Source organism: Macadamia integrifolia, chromosome 9 (genome assembly GCF_013358625.1).
Source record: "Macadamia integrifolia cultivar HAES 741 chromosome 9, SCU_Mint_v3, whole genome shotgun sequence".
Lineage (NCBI taxonomy): Eukaryota > Viridiplantae > Streptophyta > Magnoliopsida > Proteales > Proteaceae > Macadamia > Macadamia integrifolia.
The window spans coordinates 15,821,913-15,841,841 of record NC_056565.1 but is presented as its reverse complement, the minus strand read 5'-3'; the positions used below and the strand labels follow the sequence as shown (position 1 = coordinate 15,841,841).

The window sequence follows — 19,929 nt, the reverse complement described above, 5'->3', positions numbered from 1 at the left end:
ACACCAACAAAGGTAAATCCATAAGTAACAGATACCATGAATTACTAAAATGTCAAGATCCAAATGAAGTTGAAGGGGCAAAGATACAGTAAACAAAATTGCATACCTCAGGCAAGCAGAAGCAGATTCAGAGCCCTCACTAGAAAGAAACTCCAAATGCAGTTTCAGAGTGTGCAAGATAGAAAAGTGAATGAAATCAATTAGAGAATTAGCAAATTTGCATTTTACTGCTGCTGCAAAAACTTCCAAGTCAAAGGGACTCAAAAATAATAAGGCACTGAATGACCTCAAACAGGAGTAAACAGAGAAAAGATCTAGAATAGGAATCCCATCTAAATTCAAGCTTTCTGATGAATGGGGCAGCGCCAGCTTAGGCAGAAGACGGCTTGGCTCTTCAAGTCCACCACAATCGGGACCAACTGGTTTCCCATCCGATACACTATTAACCACAGGGACATTGGTTTCATGGGATTCTTCCGTGCTTAAGACACAATTCGTAGAAGAGAAAACAACTGTTGCTCTGCGGGTACTCCGTCTCAACACAGTCTCTGTCGTAGGCTTAAAATTTTCAGAGAGCCTTCTTCTCTTATTACTACGTTCCTCCTTATTTGGACAACCTAAATCATTTCCAATCCCCTTCTTTGCAAAATCTGCATGAGAACTGGGATCCTCCAATTGAAGCATGGAAAAAGTAATTTCCTTTCCCAAGGTGGATTCTAAACCTTCCGGCAAAGCATTCCTTTCCAATTTCCCACCAAAATCAGCAACTTCCTTCTGAACTCTTTCATCCATCCCTAAACAAGCATTGCCCATCATGTGGTCCCCAAAACCAGTCCGATACTTCACTTGGGTTTCTTTGGTAGCTCCGCAAATTTCGTCCTTCAAACTTCCATTTGAAATACCACCTTCCATTTGGGTTTCTTCAGCAGCTCCGAGTGAAGTTTTTTCTTTAGGATTCCCATCAGCATCAAAATTCCTCATCTGGGTTGCTTCAGTTGTCTCAAAAGAAGTACTATTCTTCAAATTTCCTCCAGAAATATTATTCTCCATTTTAGCTTCTTCAAGAGAGCTACTATTCAAATCCACCTCAGTTTCTTCATGAGAGTCACTATTCAAATCAAAAGCAAATCTTACCTTCTGGGTTCTGTCCACAGATTCAGCAGGATCACTTCCCTTCCAGTTCTCATCAGAATAAACATTTTTCTTCAAATTTTCATCAAAAGAAACATTCGGATTCAACCCATCAGAACAAACTCTTTCACTTAAAACCCCGTTGGCAAAAGCACTCTCCCCCAAATTCCCACCCAACCCACATTCCTTCTCTAACTTCCCTGAAAACCCTCCACGACCCAAATCATCTCTGATAATATTATCTTCAGAACCCTCCCCAGAACAACAATCATTCACTAAACTATCAGCAGAATTACCTGAACCATCACGAACAGCACCTCCATCGTCTATCCGACGCTGTTTCTTCGGTTTCCGCCCACGCCTTTTCTTCTCTACGGGTTCATCAGCTTCGCCCATGTCGATTCCCTTCAAAATTGAGTCAACCTCGCCGAGCTCCATCTCCTCAGAATCACCATCTTCATAAATAATCCTGAAGAGCTCAGAAGAAGAGTCATAAGATTCCACAACGCCACAGAAAGTCCCAAACCCTCGAAATCGCTTCTTCAAAGTCCTGCCCACGAACTCCATTCCTCATATGATGATGATGCCCAAGCGTGATCTCCAGCAGGAAACAAAGTAGTAACCGATCGAACTCTGCAAAATAACGCTTATGGCATGAGAAATGAAAGCTGCGAACCTGTGAGGATTTTGGAAGGCAAATTCTAGGAAAAGGGAAAGGTTTGGGGAGCTCAAGGGTGCGCATGATAAGAAAGTAACAAACCTGTAAACGCCTGATTCAGAAAAAATGGGGGAAAAATGGGGGAAATTTAAAGAATTTTAAAATTTTAAAATTTTAAATTAAATGTGGGCTTGCTTTGGGCATCTGATTTTCATTTTTGGTTTTTGATTTTTGTGATTGGAAAAGACGCGGGGGTGCGCAGGATAAGAAAAGATTGACCGTTCTTGGGGTATGCTGGGTTGGGGTTGGTCGTAGGTGTGCGAACCATGGTATGAGGAAAAGTAGAAAGTGAGAGTATAAATACTATAACTGTCTGTGTTTATCCAATATAGTTTGTAAGGATATGGATCCAGCTGAACCGGATAAGGTCAAACCGGACAATGGCCAACCAGTTGTAAGTTGTAACTGAGTCTTTTGCAAACCGGATATTCAAGTTTTTCCAAGGCCAATGAGAAAATAACACTCAAGATTTTTTTCTCATCCCTTAAAGCAACAAAAGAATGAATGTTGAAATCAAACCAAACCAAACCAAACTAGTGTTTACCAAATGAGCCATGGCCTGAAAAGAAGGATGCGTAGGATAAGAGACTGGCAGTTACTACTGTCATAAGTTCATTACTGTCTAGATAGAGATATTTGGGAGGTTTTCTTTTTCTAGTGCATGATTGGATAGGCTTATAGGCATTATTAGTTCCTCAAATTTAAAAGAGGTGCTATTTTAGGGAATGCATTCAAAAGCATGTCCCTCATGAAGTTGTAAAATGATCATAGCACCCTTTTCTAGTTGATGCCTATGCAAGTGCTTTCATTGGACAAGGTGTCAGCGTGTAAGATTACTTCTTGGATATAAATTATTTTCCTTAGATTTTACCATATTTGAAATATTTTTTAAAATGCTTAATTTTCCTTCAATGGTCGAGCAAAGAAATCTCTTGCACACAAGTGATGTGACCATGTAACAACGAAAATGGATATGGGGGTGCGATCTTCACTGTGGATGTAGAAAAACTAACTCTTATTTCACATAAACTCAAGAACCCTGAAGAGCAGTCCAAGTGGTTTTTTTTTGTGCTAACGACGGATATCCAGGCCTGACTAGTGCCGCGGGCCCATACTGACCCCACAACTGCATGAATCGGGTCATACCAGGGTTGAATGAAAATCATTCAACTTTCACTAAAAACAATGAAGAGCACTAAAACACCCCCGTGTGAGTGGCCCGATGTATGCCTAGTAGGAGTTGAACTTAAGGCCTTCGAGTTTACGGCTCATACAAAGTTCGTTGCTTACCAACTACGCTACCCTCTTGGGTTAAATGGCTTATTGCTTCTCGCACTTCAAACATTAAAGATTTCAAACATTGTAATTCTCCTGGCCATATGCTTTCAAATCTAAAATCTAGCTTGCACAGTTGTAAAAGCCCAAAAGTATAAGCATGATAATCAACTAAATATGCCCTGAGAGTGAGAGTGAGAGTGAGAGAGAGAGAGAGAGAGAGAGAGAGAGGGGGTTACAATTGATATTGTTGTGCCATGTGGATGGTTGACGCGGCAATTTGGACCCTTAGATAGATAGGGTATAATTTGGAATGTCTACTTGTCAGATATTGGGGCTCAATTCGATCATATACTCGTCTCTTGTATTGTCATTCTCATATTTTAACTATGCATTTCTTTTCAACTGGTTTTAGAAATTTTAGAACATTTTCAACATTTATTTTCCCTTGTAGTCATTATATTAGGGTTGAAATCTTACATGTGAGTAAAGGACCCAATACCATAATCAAAAAAAAAAAAATATATCGAGCCCCTCTTAATTTTCATATCATAGATACTAGGACCACATCAGAAGGGCTTCCTAATGGGGTTATGCAACTTTTCTATTTTGCTAACAGTTTTAATAGAAAATAATTTGTCTTTGGTAAAAGAAAAAAAAAATGAATAGAAAGAATAGGAACATAAAAAACTAAAGATTTTTTTTTTGGAGGGGGGGGATAAAGAAGAGATAGATTGGGAATATAAAGTTTTCGACCACAAACCCATTAACCATTAAAAGGCGTTTTATGATGGCTTTTCATTGGATCGGAGAGGAGCAATCCAATGCATAAGGCTCCCACAATCCTACTACTATAAGGTGATGGGAGGATGCGAGTGAGCATCTTCAACGCAGAGCAATACAATCTTTTCGCACCTGTTGTGTTTTGACGTAGGTACATGCTATTGGGTAATGTTCTTTCATCCAAAACTTAATTATTATGTGTAATATAGCTAATGTAGTCTCTCTTTTTTTTTTAATTTGATGAGAGTGTAGGTGTGTAGCTGATGTAGTCCACCTACTTAGATTTAAGATGTTAGGCCTGAATCTTTTGTCCAACGCATGCATGGATTTAATTATGGTTTAACAGCCAATTAGATAGTAACCCTTATGTGTCAACAAAGTAAATTCTAATATTTTCATTTAAGAAAAAATAAATTATACCTAACAAAGAGGTCACAATCCAACCCTTTGGCCTAAGTAGCTTCATGTTTTTCCTTAGCAAATATTGGGTTACGTAGATCATAATATATTATAATTATCTATTACTATAAAATAATTAGGAGAAAACAATGCTACCTAATCATGTACGTGGGTCTTACATTCAGACACAAGAGGTGCAAAATTACCACCCCATCCTCATTAAAACCACAACATTTTATTCTTGCTAATGCCCCTTCGTTGGTTCCATGAGATCACTTCTGTTGGTTCACATCATATGTGTGGCAACAGAAATGGGTTCTGCCTAATTGACAAGCCATAACATCCATAATATTGTTGGGATGGGATTGAAAATGAATGTTTTTATTTTCTTGATTTTCTCTGGCAAAAATGGTTGGATTGAATTTTTAATTTTTATTTTTTATTTAGGTAGAAGGTTTGTTGAAGATTTAAAACGTAAATAGGTAGGAGCGTAGGACTGCTTAAAATAGATGAAAAGATTTTAATCTTCATGGGAAGATTGCATGACTATTTAAGACAATTCTCCAGCTATTATGGATACTCTAAAATTGGCAATCAGAGAATTTATTTTAAGAATTCTTCTAAGTTTCTAACTAGAAAAGCTACATCTCTTTGTTTCCGTGGTCAACCTACTGCATCATTCATGTTGTATGCATTTTTTTGTGAGGAATGATAAAGAGTACAACCCCCCTCCTGAGGTAGAAGAAAAAGATTTGTTTTTTTTTTTTAATGTAAATCTCCTTATGAAGTGATATTCCTATCATTTGTAGACCACTAACATTTATTGGTAAATTCCAAAATTTCTCCTTTATTGTTTTACCAACCAAACACTATTCATATTTTGTTTATGTATTTACTTAGACAACAATTTAATTTGAAAATGAAAGAAAACTAGCAAATTCAAATAAAAAATACGAATTAATAGGAGAATAGAGTAGTGATCTTACCATCACTAGGTGGCGACTCCTTTCACGCATTTTTATTTTTCCCTCTAATATAAAAATTGTATCAAGAACAATGATATATTGGTGTCAATATACGTTGGTATTATAAACAATAAATTTAAAAGTTTAGAATTATTTATAGGCTAATATCATGACAATCCACCAAAACCTACCTACCCTTTTACCTAGTTTACCACCTAATCAAACCAAACATGAGGTGTAATGGCACCCCCTTCGACTCCAATTTCTTCTTTCTTGCTCCACACAAATTAGGTTTGGAGGGCGAAGTGATCTAAGTAGACAAGCATGCAATGAATGCGTTCTCCCAGAGCTACAACTAGTAGCTTGCGGAAAAAAGCTAGCGCTCTAATAGAATAGCCACCTTTAAAAACACTCTAGAGCGCAGAGCTTCAAGATGTGATAGGCTAGTGCGATTTCTTCCCTCACATTGTGTATCACCAAATCATCACTCTGTCTCTCTCTTTTAGTTTCATTAATTTTCTTTGACCTTGTGTTAATCTAATCGAGTTAAAATAGGCAACTCAAATTCAAAGCAAACATAAGTATCAAAATATGTATTATACATTATTTAGACTAACACAATCAACCAAAATCGAAACAAAGAAATGCAGGTAAGAGAGGACAAACATAGAAAGACAATAATTTGTTGCTAATGTTGTGATTTGATATATTCCAAGAACAAGAAATTAGTTTGTTTCAATTTTGTTAAATTCCTAAAAAACAGAGAGGGAGAGTGAAGGGGTGGGGGGGGGGGGGGGTTAACAAATGTTTGTCTGTTGAGTTTAAACACTGCTGTCCTCATGAGTAGAAACTAGAAACCATATACTTCACCATGAGAAAAAAGGATATTCTGAAACTATATCTCTCTTGCACATGATGGAACAACTGTGCCAACCTACTGATTTTGTTGGTCGATTGCTGACCACATCCTAAGGGAAACCATTGACAACTAAGTCAGCTAAAGACTATTCAATATACTGAAAAGTCAATAGAAGTTTCAACCATCTACGCCTGAAGGCTTAAGTGGGTTTCAGAGAAACCAGAAAGAGAGGAACTTTCAGACCTTCCACTCTATTTCCAAACAGTAGGGACTAATGGGTGGTGCATCAACAGTAACAGCAACATCTAAGCCTCAAGAGGACAAGAGGTTTCAGAGAATTCAGAAAGAGTTGCTTACTTCCAATTCAACTAATCTATTTCCAAGGAGAAAGAGATTGACTAATGGGTAGTGCACCAACAATTGAAGCACCAGGAGCACATCTTCAGATTTCTCTTTCTGAAAGCTAACTTTGTTATTCCTTTCAGAGGAAGATGAATATAAGCCTGAAGAGGGAAGGAGGTCTCAGTGAAAGCAGCAGGAGAAGGAAACCCAAGTCCCTTTAATATTATTTATAGCAGCAGTCTTGCAATAAGGGTCTCTTTGCTACTTTTTTTTTTGGAGGAAGATGGGGATGTTGAGTGCAGATTCTGAAGAGGATCCCTTCTGTCATTTCTTCAAGAGATGGTCATCAGCAACCAAAGCCATCAGTGAGAACTCAGAGAACTCCAGTAATATAAAAGAACAGGTCAAGAAGATTGAGAAAGATCTTACAGAGAAAGAGAGATCCCTCAGCTCCATCAAAAAATGGAAGGAAAGTATTATGAATAGGTTCCAAGCTCTTGACAGAATTGCAGACGACTTGATCGAAAATCTCACCTCTGCTGCCAGTAGTTCCAATAGGCCCTATGCCTGTATGATCACCAAAAAGCTCAATGATATTGCTAGGGCAATCGACAAAATCAAGATAGAGTCACAACCTTTCCATCTTCTTCCCACCACACACAAAGCAACTGACTATGGTACCAAAAACCCAGAACCAGAAGAGAAGTGGGAAAAGCTCGACTCAGAGGAGGATATAATGGCTAGTCCTGCAATAGCTGATGCTCAGTCTATCTATGACAGTTTAGAACCACAGTTGCAGGTCTGTTTTCTTTGTCTTTCTATATTCCCTGAGAACTCAATAATTAGGAAGAGATCTTTAGTTTATTGGTGGATTGGGGAAGACTTGGTGGATGATAAGGAATTTGAACAGAATGGAAAAGATTGCTTCTTGAAACTGTGTGAGAGTGGCCTTGTTGAGCCCATCTATTCTGAGCATAAGAGAACTCCTCAGGGTTGCAGATTACACGCTTGGGTACGAAGCATGGTAATTCACATCGCGAAGGCAACCATGTTCTTCTATTTCGATTCCCGTGGTAATCCAATTTCAAGTCCTTCCATGTTCCCACGACGTGCCTGTGTAGCAACGACCGAGGAAAGAAGAGTAGAGGAGGTTGATCTGAAACCAGATCCAAGTAAATTGAAGATGCTATTCAACATAGATGTTAATTGTCTAGAATGTAATGTGGAAGAATTCCAGAAGCTCAAGAATATGGAGATCTTGCAGTTAGGAAGGTGGATTAGTTTGCCAAAGCATCACATTGAAGTAGCCAATCCAGACTTCTTATATCACTTGAGGCTTCTCAAAAATCTGAGATATCTTGGTTTGCAAGGAGTGTCAAGGATTACAAATCTTCCAGAATCAATCAATGAAGTGAGTGAATTATGAGTCCTGGATCGCCGAGCATGTCATAATTTAGAAAAATTGCCATCAGGGATTGCATCCCTTAAGAAGCTCACACACTTGGATGTGTCAGAGTGCTATTTACTGAAGTACATGCCCAAAGGTCTAGATTCCCTCACAGAGCTTCAGTTCTTAAATGGATTTGTGATCAGCAATTTGAAAAGGCAAGATGCTTGTAAGCTCAGTGAGTTAACTAAACTTGAGAAGCTTCAGAAACTCAGCATAAGCTTAAATGTGGGGACAATGAATACAGATGGAGATCAGTTGAATGCAGTAGGTGGAATTCAAGGCCTCAAAACTCTTACAATAACATGGGGAGGGTTGGCATTACAAATGAAAGGCAAAGACAGAGAGAATGAAAAATCTCAGAAGTCTACGACACCAAAGAGAAACAATTCATTTATCGAGAAAGCTGGAAGGAAATTAACAAGAAAGCCTACAATGGAAAAACCACCAGTCAAAATTTCCCTTCTGCTTCCACCCAATCTTACAAAGCTGGACCTCCAATGCTTCCCTCAGGGGGAGGCACCAGAATTACAAAAGGATAAAGAAACAGAAAGTTTGAAGAAGCTCTACTTCAGAGGAGGGAGGCTAAGGAGCCTAAGTGGGATTCAAGAAAGTGATGTGGTCTCAAAAATCGAAATTGTTCGTCTGTGGTTTCTGGAGAATTTCAATATAAGAAGGTGTTAAGTTTGTCTCGAATTCTTGACCCGTTTTGAAGATTGACCCGATCCGACATACTTTGGTGGCGACCCGAATGGGAAATTTTCTGAGATCTGTGATGGAAGCAGAGGGCTTGGGCCGATAGGCCCAAGCCCGGAGCCCATCACTGATCTCATCTCGTATGGGGGTGCGGGGGCTACGCCCCCGCGGTATGGTTCGACCGGATCGACCGCGACCCGATGGGTCGAACCGCTATTTGGAGTATATATATATAATGTACTGTTGCTTGTTGAGAGTCATTGTATTCTAGGGTTTTCACGAAGCTAGGGTTTCAGGGCGAGTTCTTCCTCGCCGCTGCTAGGGTGTAATCCTTCTTCTGCATAGTGGATCATCTTCTTCTTCGCCCGAGGACGTAGCACACCACCCTGGTGTGTGAACCTCGTTAAATCTCTGTGTCGTACGGATCTATTATCTTTCTTTATTCGTGTTTCTTGGTGTTTGATCTAACAGAAGGCCTGAATTGGAGGAAATGTTCCCAGAACTGAAATATGCTGAGATTTTCAATTGTAGAACTCATTCCTGGAGGAGGAAAATGTGTCAAGGCCAGATACAGCAGGCACAAGCAATGGCAATGCAGCAATTTGTTCCTCAAGTTCCCCAATTATTTATAAGATCAGTGGTACTGTTGGCTTCCCTAAGACCAGTGAGTAGACTAATTAAATTTTTTTCTCCCTTTCTTTGGATATTGGAGTTTGAAATGATCTTCTTTTATCTGTTACAATTAATATGCTATTAAGATTTTCTGTCTTCTTGTTCTGTTGATTTGTGTTCAAAAATCTTCATGTACCACAAGTTTATGCTAAATTCAGTCTTTACATAGTGATAGTATTAAGAATTTCAATTCCGTCAGAGAAAAAGAATTTCAATTCCGTCAGAGAAAGTGAATTGATGCTTCTTCTTAGACAAAAGGTTGAGGAATAATGGTAAGTGTCTTTCTTTCCTGTATTATCCAATAAAGACCAAAAACATGTAAGATCACAACTTCTTTTTCACCTTTCTTGGTTACAACAAGATTTTTTGCATCATACATAACACATATAAATTTAGTAAAAATGCTCGATACGCTGCTAGGGTGCACAACCTTAGTCACTCTCTCTCCCTCCTCATTGGGGGCGATCCAATGCCCCTCTCATCCTAGCACTCCCATTGATTGAGCTGCTAGCTCCAAGAAGCTTGGAACATAGCCAATCCTCTCCTATAAATATATAATGTACAATTTATACATCGTATATAGGAAGAGTTAGAATCAATCATGGCTAGGTAAAGTTGGGCTTGAGCTGAGATATCCTAGCCATCAGATGCACGCTGAGGGGTTGGAGGGTTGGAGAGATGCATAATCAAAAACTTGTGGTGGGTGTTTAACTTAAAATTTTAGAAGAGGAAACCCAACTCCAATCCTCCAACACACATTTATCTTTACATGAGTCTGTTTTGTTTGTATCATTTGGAAGTGCTGGATCCCTTTCACCTGGCTTTTGGATTGGAGCTAAGTGGGCCAAGATTTCTGTGGGTCGTTAGAAGCCCAACTCGGAAGCCAGCTGCCAACTTCTTTGATGCTCAAATGATTGAGGAGCCTTTAATTTGCCTCTCTGCTTGGAAAGAACAAAAGGGTTTGGCCTTGTACTGCCTTCATGGGCTCCTCAAATCCAAGTGCTAAGCCATGCCTCAACAGGTGGGTTCTTGGGCCATTTGTGGATGGAACTCAACCTTGGAGAGCATCGTACATGGTGTGCCCTTGATTGCTTTGCCTCTCTATGCAGAGCAAAGGATGAATGCACTGATGTTAGTGGAGGAAATGAAGGTGGCATTGTCGCCTAAAGCAGGGGAAGATGGAATAGTGGGGCGACGAGAGGTTGCAGCAGTGGTCAAGTTTCTAATGGATGGAGAAGAAGGGAAGAGAAAGAGGAATAGGATGAGGGAACTTAAAATGCAGCAGCCAAGGCATTGAGTGAAGATGGTTCTTCAACAGAGTCATTCTTGGAGGTGACACATAGATGGTGTTGGGCTAGGTTTCCCTCCTTGTGGAAGATAGCCCAAGTATGTTCACCTTTGAAAAGTGAAGCCCATGTTTGTTTGAGACCCAAGGAGGGCATTTTTGTCACAAGAGTACAAATGTGTATTGACCCATTTGACCTTGTACTTATTATAAGATTAAGTGAAGAAGAAGTGTGAATAGCGTTTTTATCAGCTCAATTCGTAGGAGAAGAAACAGAAGAGAAAACCAGAAAATTCTGGGTTTGAGAACAGTCGGCAGTCACCTTCAAGAGCTCGATCGGAAGGTCATCCATGGTCCGATTGGGCTGAAATTTTGACAGCAGCTTCGCAACACATCGGGCTACGTTTGGTACGGTGTGATTGTCATTTGGAGGTTTTCCACATTAAATCGATTGTGTTGATGTGCGTTTGTGCATTTGATAAATTTGATCACTGATTTGTGCATTGTGGCTATTTTCCTGAGAGCTTGATTAGTGTACAAAATGTGTTTGATGAATTGCTTCATCAAACCCTACTTGACTGTTTCCTATTAGGTTCACCCAAGAGGGGAAGTATTTGTTCCGCATTATTGTTAATCGGGTACATCTCTCGGTTACCCCATTGCCTTTCCCGTAAGATGGAAGACTCAAGTAGCCGTATAACAAAGTTTGTCTTTACTTAGTTTGGAGATCCCATGACTATGCACTGAGAACTTAAACATTAGACGATGCCTCCTTTTGCAACTTCGATTTTTGATTTGGAGAGGATGAAATCGGGTTGCGTTTTAGGGCAAATCCATACCCAATTTCCCCTCAGCTTTCTTCTTTTTAATCTTGATCGTCCACATCAGCAAGGACACGTGTTGCCAGATGGGGGGGGGGGAATTGCACCTTGAGGGATTTGGGGAGGATCTGGATCCATTTCAACCCAAAACTGTTTTGATGTGGGATCAACACTCCATATGACTAATATGAAACCGTAACATACCATCATGTTTCTGAACCCGACGTCCATAGCGGCCCTCTCCTAAATAGGTGGTACTTTCTAAGCGGCTCTCACTTTGCTCTAGGATCAGGTTCCCCTTCCATGCGTGGGTTGCACCGAGGATTGGTCATCAGAAACCAAAGCCATTTGTGACAACTCAGAGAATTCCAGTAATATAAAAGGGAAGGTCAAGAAGATTGAGAAAGATTTGCCAGAGATAGAGAGATTCTTTAGCTGCATCAAAAAATGAAAGAAAAGTAGTATGAATATGTTTCAAGTTTTTGATAAAATTGCATATGACTTGATAAGAAATGAGGTAAAGGTAAGTGTCTTTCTTTCATGCGAATTATATGAAATAACATGATTTTACCTTTATTGAAAGAAGTGTGTTCCAGGAGTGTGGATCGTCTGAGGATCGATTCCTATCACATGTTTTTCTCCCCTTCTTTCCCTCTAGTGTGCATGAGTAAAGACCTCTTGGGGAATTCGTTAGAATATAATAACCAATGGATCAATTGCTCATACGAGTCAATATCCAATCCATATTCTTTTTGTTTCTAAATATACCCATCTTTATCCTTATAATAACAGAAGGTGTAATAAGTGTTGGATGTTAAATCGTACGATCAAGTGATCCTCTCTCATAAAAAATTATTTTCTCTACCAATCTTGATTGCAACAAGAATTTTTTTATCATATTTACATATAAATATAATGTATAATTATACATCGTACATAGGCTACTAGGGTCAATTAATATTGGATTGGGTTAGGTTGAGTTGATAAGATATCCCAATCATAAAAGGAATTCGGATTTAAAATAAGTTCGAAAAGCCTACACAATGAACAAAACATGAATTCTCTTTTTAAACTCGATTATAAATAATCTCACCTGCTCGTACTCTTCAGGGAGTGGTTCCTTTTCCCCTCGCAGAAAAAGACAAAAAAAATTCTCTGCAATGGCTGGAATTGCATATCAATATAAATCCTCTGCAATGAGGCCGGGCCCTTACCGCCACAATCCAAGCTTCATACGCTCTTCTATGCCCATCAAAATCAAAATCAAAATCAAAATTACGTAAGCGCTGACATCATACAATGAATAATGTGTGATGGGTGTGGAGTGTGGGCCCTTGGCTTGGAATTTTTAAGAGACAAAACCCAATTGTAGCTCTCCAACATATGCGGTCTTTGGTGTGCATGATGCCAATATAAGAAGTTAAGCAGATAGATCTCTCGCCATAACCCAATAGCCAACCTATCTTTGCAAACATATCGATTCATTAACTTGTTGAAATCCAAGATTGAAGTCTCTACTCGATCAAGAAAGTTTCAATGGAAACAGCCCACATAGCCATTCTACCTTCCCCAGGAATGGGTCACCTCATCCCATTAGCAGAGCTTGCGAAGCGACTCATCGAACATCACAACCTCTCTATTACAATCATTATCCCAACAGATGGGACTCTTTCTAAATCCGTAAAAGAAATCCTAGATAACCTCCCCAAAAGCATCAATTCAGTGCTTCTCCCTCCGGCAAACCTCGGTGACCTCCACGACACGAGGCCCTTGACGCGCATCTGTCAAACGAATGCCCGGTCCCTCCCTTCTCTCCGTGAGGTGTTCAAGGTGTTAAGCAGCACCACTCGTCTTACTGCTTTGGTTGTTGATCAGTTCGGCACAGATGCATTTGATGTTGCCAAGGAATTCAAGGTTTCAGCTTATATCTTCTGCCCAATGGCGGCCATGGTGTTGTCATGGTGGCTTCATTTGCCCAAGCTTGATGAGATGTACTCTTGTGAGTATAGAGACCTGCAAGAGGCAGTAAAATTGCCTGGTTGTGTTGCACTTCATGGGAGAGATTTATTTATGTCAATTCAAGATAGGAAGAACGAGGACTACACATGGTTTCTACACCATTGCAAACGCTTTGGATTGGCTGAAGGTCTCATGTTAAATAGCTTTATGGATTTGGAACCAAGTGCTCTGAATGCAATCAAGGAAGGTAAAGATCTTAACAGGTCCCCAGTCTATACAGTTGGACCACTCGTGCTAAATGGTTCAAAAGATGGGGTTGATGTGCCTGATTGCTTGAAGTGGTTGGCTGATCAACCACGTGGGTCTGTTCTGTTCGTTTCATTTGGAAGTGGCGGATCCCTTTCACCAGAGCAATTTACGGAATTGGCTTTTGGATTGGAGCTAAGTGAGCAAAGATTTTTGTGGGTTGTTAGAAGCCCAACTCGGAAGGGAGCTAATGCCAACTTCTTTAATGCTCAAAGCATTGAGGACCCTTTTGCCTTTCTGCCTGAGGGGTTCTTGGAAAGAACAAAAGGGAAGGGTCTTGTGTTGCCGTCATGGGCTCCTCAAATCCAAGTGCTTAGCCATGCTTCAACAGGTGGGTTCTTGACCCATTGTGGATGGAACTCAACTTTGGAGAGCATTGTACATGGTGTGCCCTTGATTGCTTGGCCTCTCTATGCAGAGCAAAGGATGAATGCAGTGATGTTAGTGGAGGACATGAAGGTGGCCTTGTTGCCTAAAGCGACGGAAGATGGATTAGTGGGGCGAGAGGAGATTGCCGCGGTGGTGAAGTGTCTAATGGAAGGAGAAGAAGGAAAGAGAAAGAGGAAAAGGATGAGGGAACTCAAGGATGCTGCAGCCAAGGCTTTGAGTGAAGATGGTTCTTCAACACAGTCACTTATGGAGTTGACACATAAATGGAAGACTCAAACTTAACCTTAATTAGATGATGCCTTGGGGATATAGAATCCCTTGAATGTATGATTCTTTTTCTCTTGTTTTTTGGATTAAATTATTTTTCATCTAATAAAGAAAAAATAATTCTCAAATTTCACATGGTGTGATCTGTTCCAGTTCATCATCCCTGTTTTGGATCTGTTCCAGTAACATGATGTTTGGATGATCCACTGCATTTCATCATCCCTATCTTGGATTTATCCTAGTAACATGACACTAGCACGATCCACTGCATATCATCATCCCCGTATTGGATCTATTAAAGTATGACATGTTCCATTTCATTATCCCTTTTTTGGATCTTTTCCATTTCATCATCCCTGTTTTGGATCTATCTACTCTGTTTTCAGCATTTTGATGAAGTGTTTCATTTGGAGGCTTAAGTGCCCATTAGTTTATTGGGAGGGTATTTGTAGACCAAAGATTATAGGTGGATGTGGTTTTTGACTTCATTTTTTTCTTCCTTTTTTTTTTAATAATAAAAAAGGGCTCCGTGATAGTGAACATCGTCCCAGGCTCAACACCCCTCACGACCAGCTATTGCAATTGAAATGAAACCATTTGAGCAATAGAGGGACATGCTGAATTGAACCCTTAACCCGGCCCGCAAGGTGAAGGGTGCGTTTGGGGAGGAAGAATTCAAGAAGCTCAAGAATATGGAGATCTTTAGGGGTCTCAATCGGCCGGGCCGAGCCGGTCTCAATCAGGCCTAGTAGGGCCTGGCGGGCCTATGTCCTTGGACTATGACCTACCTATTTAAGAAATGAGTCGGTCTCGATTGGGTTCTGGGCTTTAATGAGCTTTTCCTAATTGGGCTAATCGAGCTATAATGAGACCTTAAACGGGGTAATGTACCAATAAATCCTTGAACGTGCCTTAAACGGTCTTTAATTTTCTTAGATTTAAGATACTTTAATTTATTTTGTTAAATTATCAACAATTTTGAAAAGATATTATACTCAATTACTGTCAATAATTGATAAAAATATCAATGTATACCTATTCTATCCCAAAAAAATAAAAATACCTATATAAAAGGTCGGGCTAAGCGTGTCGGTCTGAGTCGGGCTTATAAACGGGATTGGTCGGTCAGAAGGCCCATCGGGCTTACCCCTTGCATCGTGTACTACTTATTTATAAATGGGTTGGGCTTACGCCTGACACGTTTATTAATCGGGCCGATCAAGGTCAAACCATAAACATATCAAGCTCGATCGGACCTATCGGTGCGGGCTTGGAATTGACACCCCTAGAGATCTTGCAATTAGGAAGGTGGATTAGTTTGCCAAAGCATCACATTGAAGTAGCCAATCCAGACTTATTATATCACTTGGCGCTTCTCAAAAATCTGAGATATCTTGGTTTGCAAGGGGTGTCAAGAATTACAAATCTTCCAGAATCAATCAATAAAGTGAATGAATTATGCCGCTCACACACTTGGCAAGATGCCCAAAGGCCTGATTCCCTTACAGAGCTTCAGTTCTTAAATGGATTTGTGATCAGCAATTTGAAAAGGCAAGATGCTTACAAGCTCAGTGAGTTAACTAAACTTGAGAAGCTCCAGAAGCTCAGCATAAGCTTAAATGTGGAGACAATGAATACAGATGGAGATCAATTGAATGCAGTAGGTGGAATTCAAGGCCTCAAAACTCTTACAATTACATGGGGAGGGTTGGCATTGCAAATGAAAGGCAAAAGAGAGAATGAAGAACCTCAAAAGCTTACCACACCAAAGAGAAATGTTATGTGTACAAAATAAGTAAGAATAGTTACTTTTGAGATAGAATTTATTTGTTTAGGAATTTTCAATTATGTAGGAGTTATCAGTTATAGTAGTAGTTATTAAAGAAGTGGTGTTAGTGGACTAAGAGGTTGAAACTCTTTGAAACCGTTATCTTATCCTATTTAAAAGGAAAGACAAAAAAAGTAGGACAACGAATGAAATGATAAAAATTATCTTTTGACTTTATCTTGAGGAGACATCAAGTACCTCCCAATAGATCGGGACGTCATGGCTTCGTTCGTAAAGCCAACCCTATCTTTTATTATATTATTTTTATTTCTTTTATCTAAATCTCTCTCGTCTTAATTTTCCTATTTTATCTCTATGGAATCCCTGCACACATCATCCCTCAAGACCACTCGCTGAAAATTGAATCTTCACTGCATTTTGATCCCCCGAAGTTGCTTTAGTATGTTAGTAGTCTTCCCTTGGTTTAATTGAGGAAGTCATGACCTCGTTCCTTTAAATAGAAATTGTAGAAATTCCACCGATGGATGCTGTGTCTGAGCTCTGATACTAGATGATGCGTGCAGAGATTCCATAGAAATAGGGTTGGCTTTATGGGGGAAGCCATGACGTCATTCTTGGACACACATAGGTGGAAGACTCAAGCAGCCGTATAATAGAGTTTGTCTTAGTTTGGAGATACCATGACCGTGCCACAAAAACTTAACATTAGATGATGCTTCCCTTTGCAACTTCGTTTTGTGATTTAAAGAGGATGGAATAGGGTTGGGTTTTATGGCAGATTCAGACCCAGTTTGCCTTCGACTTTCTCCTCTTTAATCTTGGCTACCTAGGTCAACAGGAACATATGTCGTCAGATTAGGGGGGAAAATTGCACCTAATTGCACTGAATCAGCCCCCCCATATAATTGGTATGTAACCGTAATAGGATCCCTCATTGATTTCTTCAAGACATGGTCATCACAAACCAAAGCCATTAGTGACAAACTCAAAGATCTCCAGTAATATGAAAGAGAAGGTTAAGAAGGTTGAGAGAGAGAGAGAGAGAGATCAGCTCCATCAAAAAAATGGAAGAAAAATAGTATAAATATGTTTCAAGTTCTTGATAAAATTGCAGACGGCTTGATAGAAAAATGAAATAAAGATAAGTGTCTTTCTTTCATGTGAATTATTTGAAATAACGTGACTTTATCCTTATTGAAGGAAGTGTCCTTCAGGAGTGTGGATGATCTAAGGATCAATTCCTATCATGTCTTTTTCCCCCCCTTTTTTCCTCTAATGTGTGTGAGTAAAGTCCCCGCAATTCATTAGAATATAATAGCCAAAGAAAAAAAGCATGTTATCTAAACAAGTAATAAAAAATTATTTTATCTACCAACCTTGATTACAACAAGATTTTTTTTATCATAGATAAATATAATGTATAATTATACATTGTACAATTAAGATTGGATTAAGTTAGGTTGAGTTGGTATCCCAATCAAAAAAGGAATTAGGATTTAAATAAGTTCAAAAAGCCTACACAATGAACAAAACATGAATTCTCTTTTCAAACTCAATTTTATAAGGTTCTAGATGATCTACAATCTACGTTGGACAGGTCAACGTTTGCTCCTTTTTGAGCTTTCTCTTCATACAATCATACAAGAGACTGTCTATCTCTCTCTATACGATCCCCAATCTCACCTGCTCGTACCCGGTTGGACCACTCGTGCAAAGTGGTTCAAGAGATGGGGTTGATGTGCTCGATTGCTTAAAGTGGTTGGATAATCAATCACATGAGTCTGTTTTGTTTGTATCATTTGGAAGTGGTGTGTCTCTTTCACCAGAGCAATTAACTGAATTGGCTTTTGGATTGAAGCTAAGTAAGCAAAGATTTTTGTGGGTTGTTAGAAGCACTTTAATGCTCAAAGCATTGAGGACCCTTTTGCCTTTTTGCCTGAGGGTTTCTTGGAAAGAACAAAAGGGATGGGCTTTGTATTGCCATCATGGGCTCCTTAGATCGAAGTGCTAAGCCATGCCTCAACAGGAGGGTTCTTGACCCACTGTGGATGGAACTCAACCTTGGAGAGCATTGTACATGGTGTGCCCTTGATTACTTGGCCTCTCTATGCAAATCAAAGGATGAATGCAGTAATGCTAGTGGAGGACATGAAGGTGCCCTTGTTGCCTAAAGAGGGGGAAGATGGAATAGTGGGGCGAGATGAGATTGCCGCGGTGGTGAAGTGTCTAATGAAAGGAGAAGAAGGGAAGAGAAAGGAAAAGGATGAGGGAACTCAAGGATGGTTCTTCATCAGAGTCACTCTTGGAGGTGACACATAAATGGAAGACTCAAACTTAACCTTAATTAGATGATGCCTTGGGGATATAGAATCCCCTGGATGCATGAATCTTTTTCTCTTGTTTTATGGATTAAATTATTTTTCATCTAATAACGAAAAAACAATCGAATGGGTCTAGCTAGTTCTCAAATTTCACATGGTCTGATCTGTTCCATTTCATCATCCCTGTTTTGGATCTATTACAGTAACATGACGTTTGGATGATCCACTGCATTTCATCATCCCTATCTTGGATTTATTCTAGTAACATGACGCTAGCACGATCCACTGCATATCATCATCCCTGTATTGGATCTTTTCCATTTCATCATCCCTGTTTTGGATCTATCTACTCTGTTTTCAGTTTTTTGATGAAGTGTTTCATTTGGAGGCATAAGTGCCCGTTTGTTTCTTGGGAGGGTGTTTGTAGACCAAAGATCATACATTTTAGACTTAATTTTTTTTGTTTTTTTAATAATAAAAAGGGACACGTCACTTATGAGAATAATCATGGACATTCTTGATCTGTGAATTTAGAATATATTAAACGAAGAGAGCTAAAGAAAGTAAATTCTAAATTTATGGACCAAAGAAGTTTGAGATTGTTCTTGTACTTGAACTTGATCCGATCTCTTCCCATCGTCCCAAGCTCAACACCCCCACATGCCTAACTATTGCAGTTGTGATGGGACCATTTGAGCAATAGTGGGACATATTGAATTGAACCCTCAACCTCGACCCGCAAGGTGAAGGATGTGTTTGGCCAATTTGTGTGTTATGTAAAGATGATGTCGAGTCTGGCATTTTTATCTTTCTTGGTCCTTGACTAAGCACATATATGCTGTAGGGTCATATGGCATTCGAGCTGAATTCCTTTGATGTTTTTTTATTGAATGATCTTATTTCTAATTTTTCTCTACGGAAGCCTAAATGTAAAAGGATTCTAGCTGTCTTTGCTATTACTTCATACTTCATTTGGGTTTATATACAAAGATAACAACTAATTAAATCCTACTAAATAAGGGATAGAGATTGGGTTTCAGCTATTAATTCCACATTGTAAATTTTCATCTTAAAAGACCGATCTAATAAGAGGAGGTGTTCCGGCCAAGTATATGAGGAAAGAGATCCTAAACGTGACTGAGGACAAAACTAGAAGGAACCAAAAAGAAATCCACTCTGATACCGTGTAAAATCCTTGATGATTTTGTGTGAAAACTTGATATGTTTATTGATATCATATGAGGATTTATATTCAAAGATTACAACTAATTAAATCCCACTAAATAAGGGATAGAGGTTGGGAGAATTTACATAAAGAAGGTGAGAAAGAGACTAGGATAGAGAATATGGGAGACGTTGAGCTAGCTAGGAATTCTTGCGCCAGCATATTTTTTGGGTTTCTTCCCATTAAACTCGAGTAATATTAATTGAATATTGTGTTCGGATCTTCTTCAGAGAGTCTAGGGAGCCATCTCATGGCTAGGAGGATTTTGACACACATCCC

General features: G+C 39.4%; 2 protein-coding genes and 2 pseudogenes across 6 annotated transcripts in view; 3 read left to right on the top strand and 1 right to left on the bottom strand.

Moving 5' to 3' along the window:
• Window positions 1-2,004, bottom strand: part of LOC122089966 (DDT domain-containing protein PTM-like) — a 28,630-nt gene extending 26,626 nt beyond the window's left edge. For 4 of the 5 annotated variants that reach the window (XR_006143377.1, XR_006143376.1, XR_006143378.1 and 1 more), the window contains exon 1: window positions 107-1,885. Coding sequence is in view for 2 of the 5 variants with exons in the window: in XM_042659749.1 (XP_042515683.1) it covers window positions 107-1,698 (1,592 nt within the window). In the remaining 3 variants the exon portion in view is untranslated. The other variant, XM_042659750.1, reaches the window with a different exon arrangement.
• Window positions 2,005-6,321: 4,317 nt separating this feature from the next.
• On the top strand, window positions 6,322-9,392 carry LOC122088507 (annotated as a pseudogene).
• Window positions 9,393-12,715: 3,323 nt separating this feature from the next.
• Window positions 12,716-14,443, top strand: LOC122088508 (hydroquinone glucosyltransferase-like). The gene has a single exon (XM_042657794.1). The coding sequence runs from the start codon at window positions 12,930-12,932 to the stop codon at window positions 14,328-14,330; it is 1,401 nt and encodes a 466-aa protein (XP_042513728.1). The 5' UTR covers window positions 12,716-12,929; the 3' UTR covers window positions 14,331-14,443.
• Window positions 14,444-16,362: 1,919 nt separating this feature from the next.
• LOC122089558 lies at window positions 16,363-18,442 on the top strand (annotated as a pseudogene).
• Window positions 18,443-19,929: the final 1,487 nt, after the last annotated feature.

Coding starts and splice junctions, on each gene's coding strand:
- LOC122088508 (XM_042657794.1), top strand. CDS start 12,930: ATGGAAACAGCCCACATAGCCATTCTACCTTCCCCAGGAATGGGTCAC.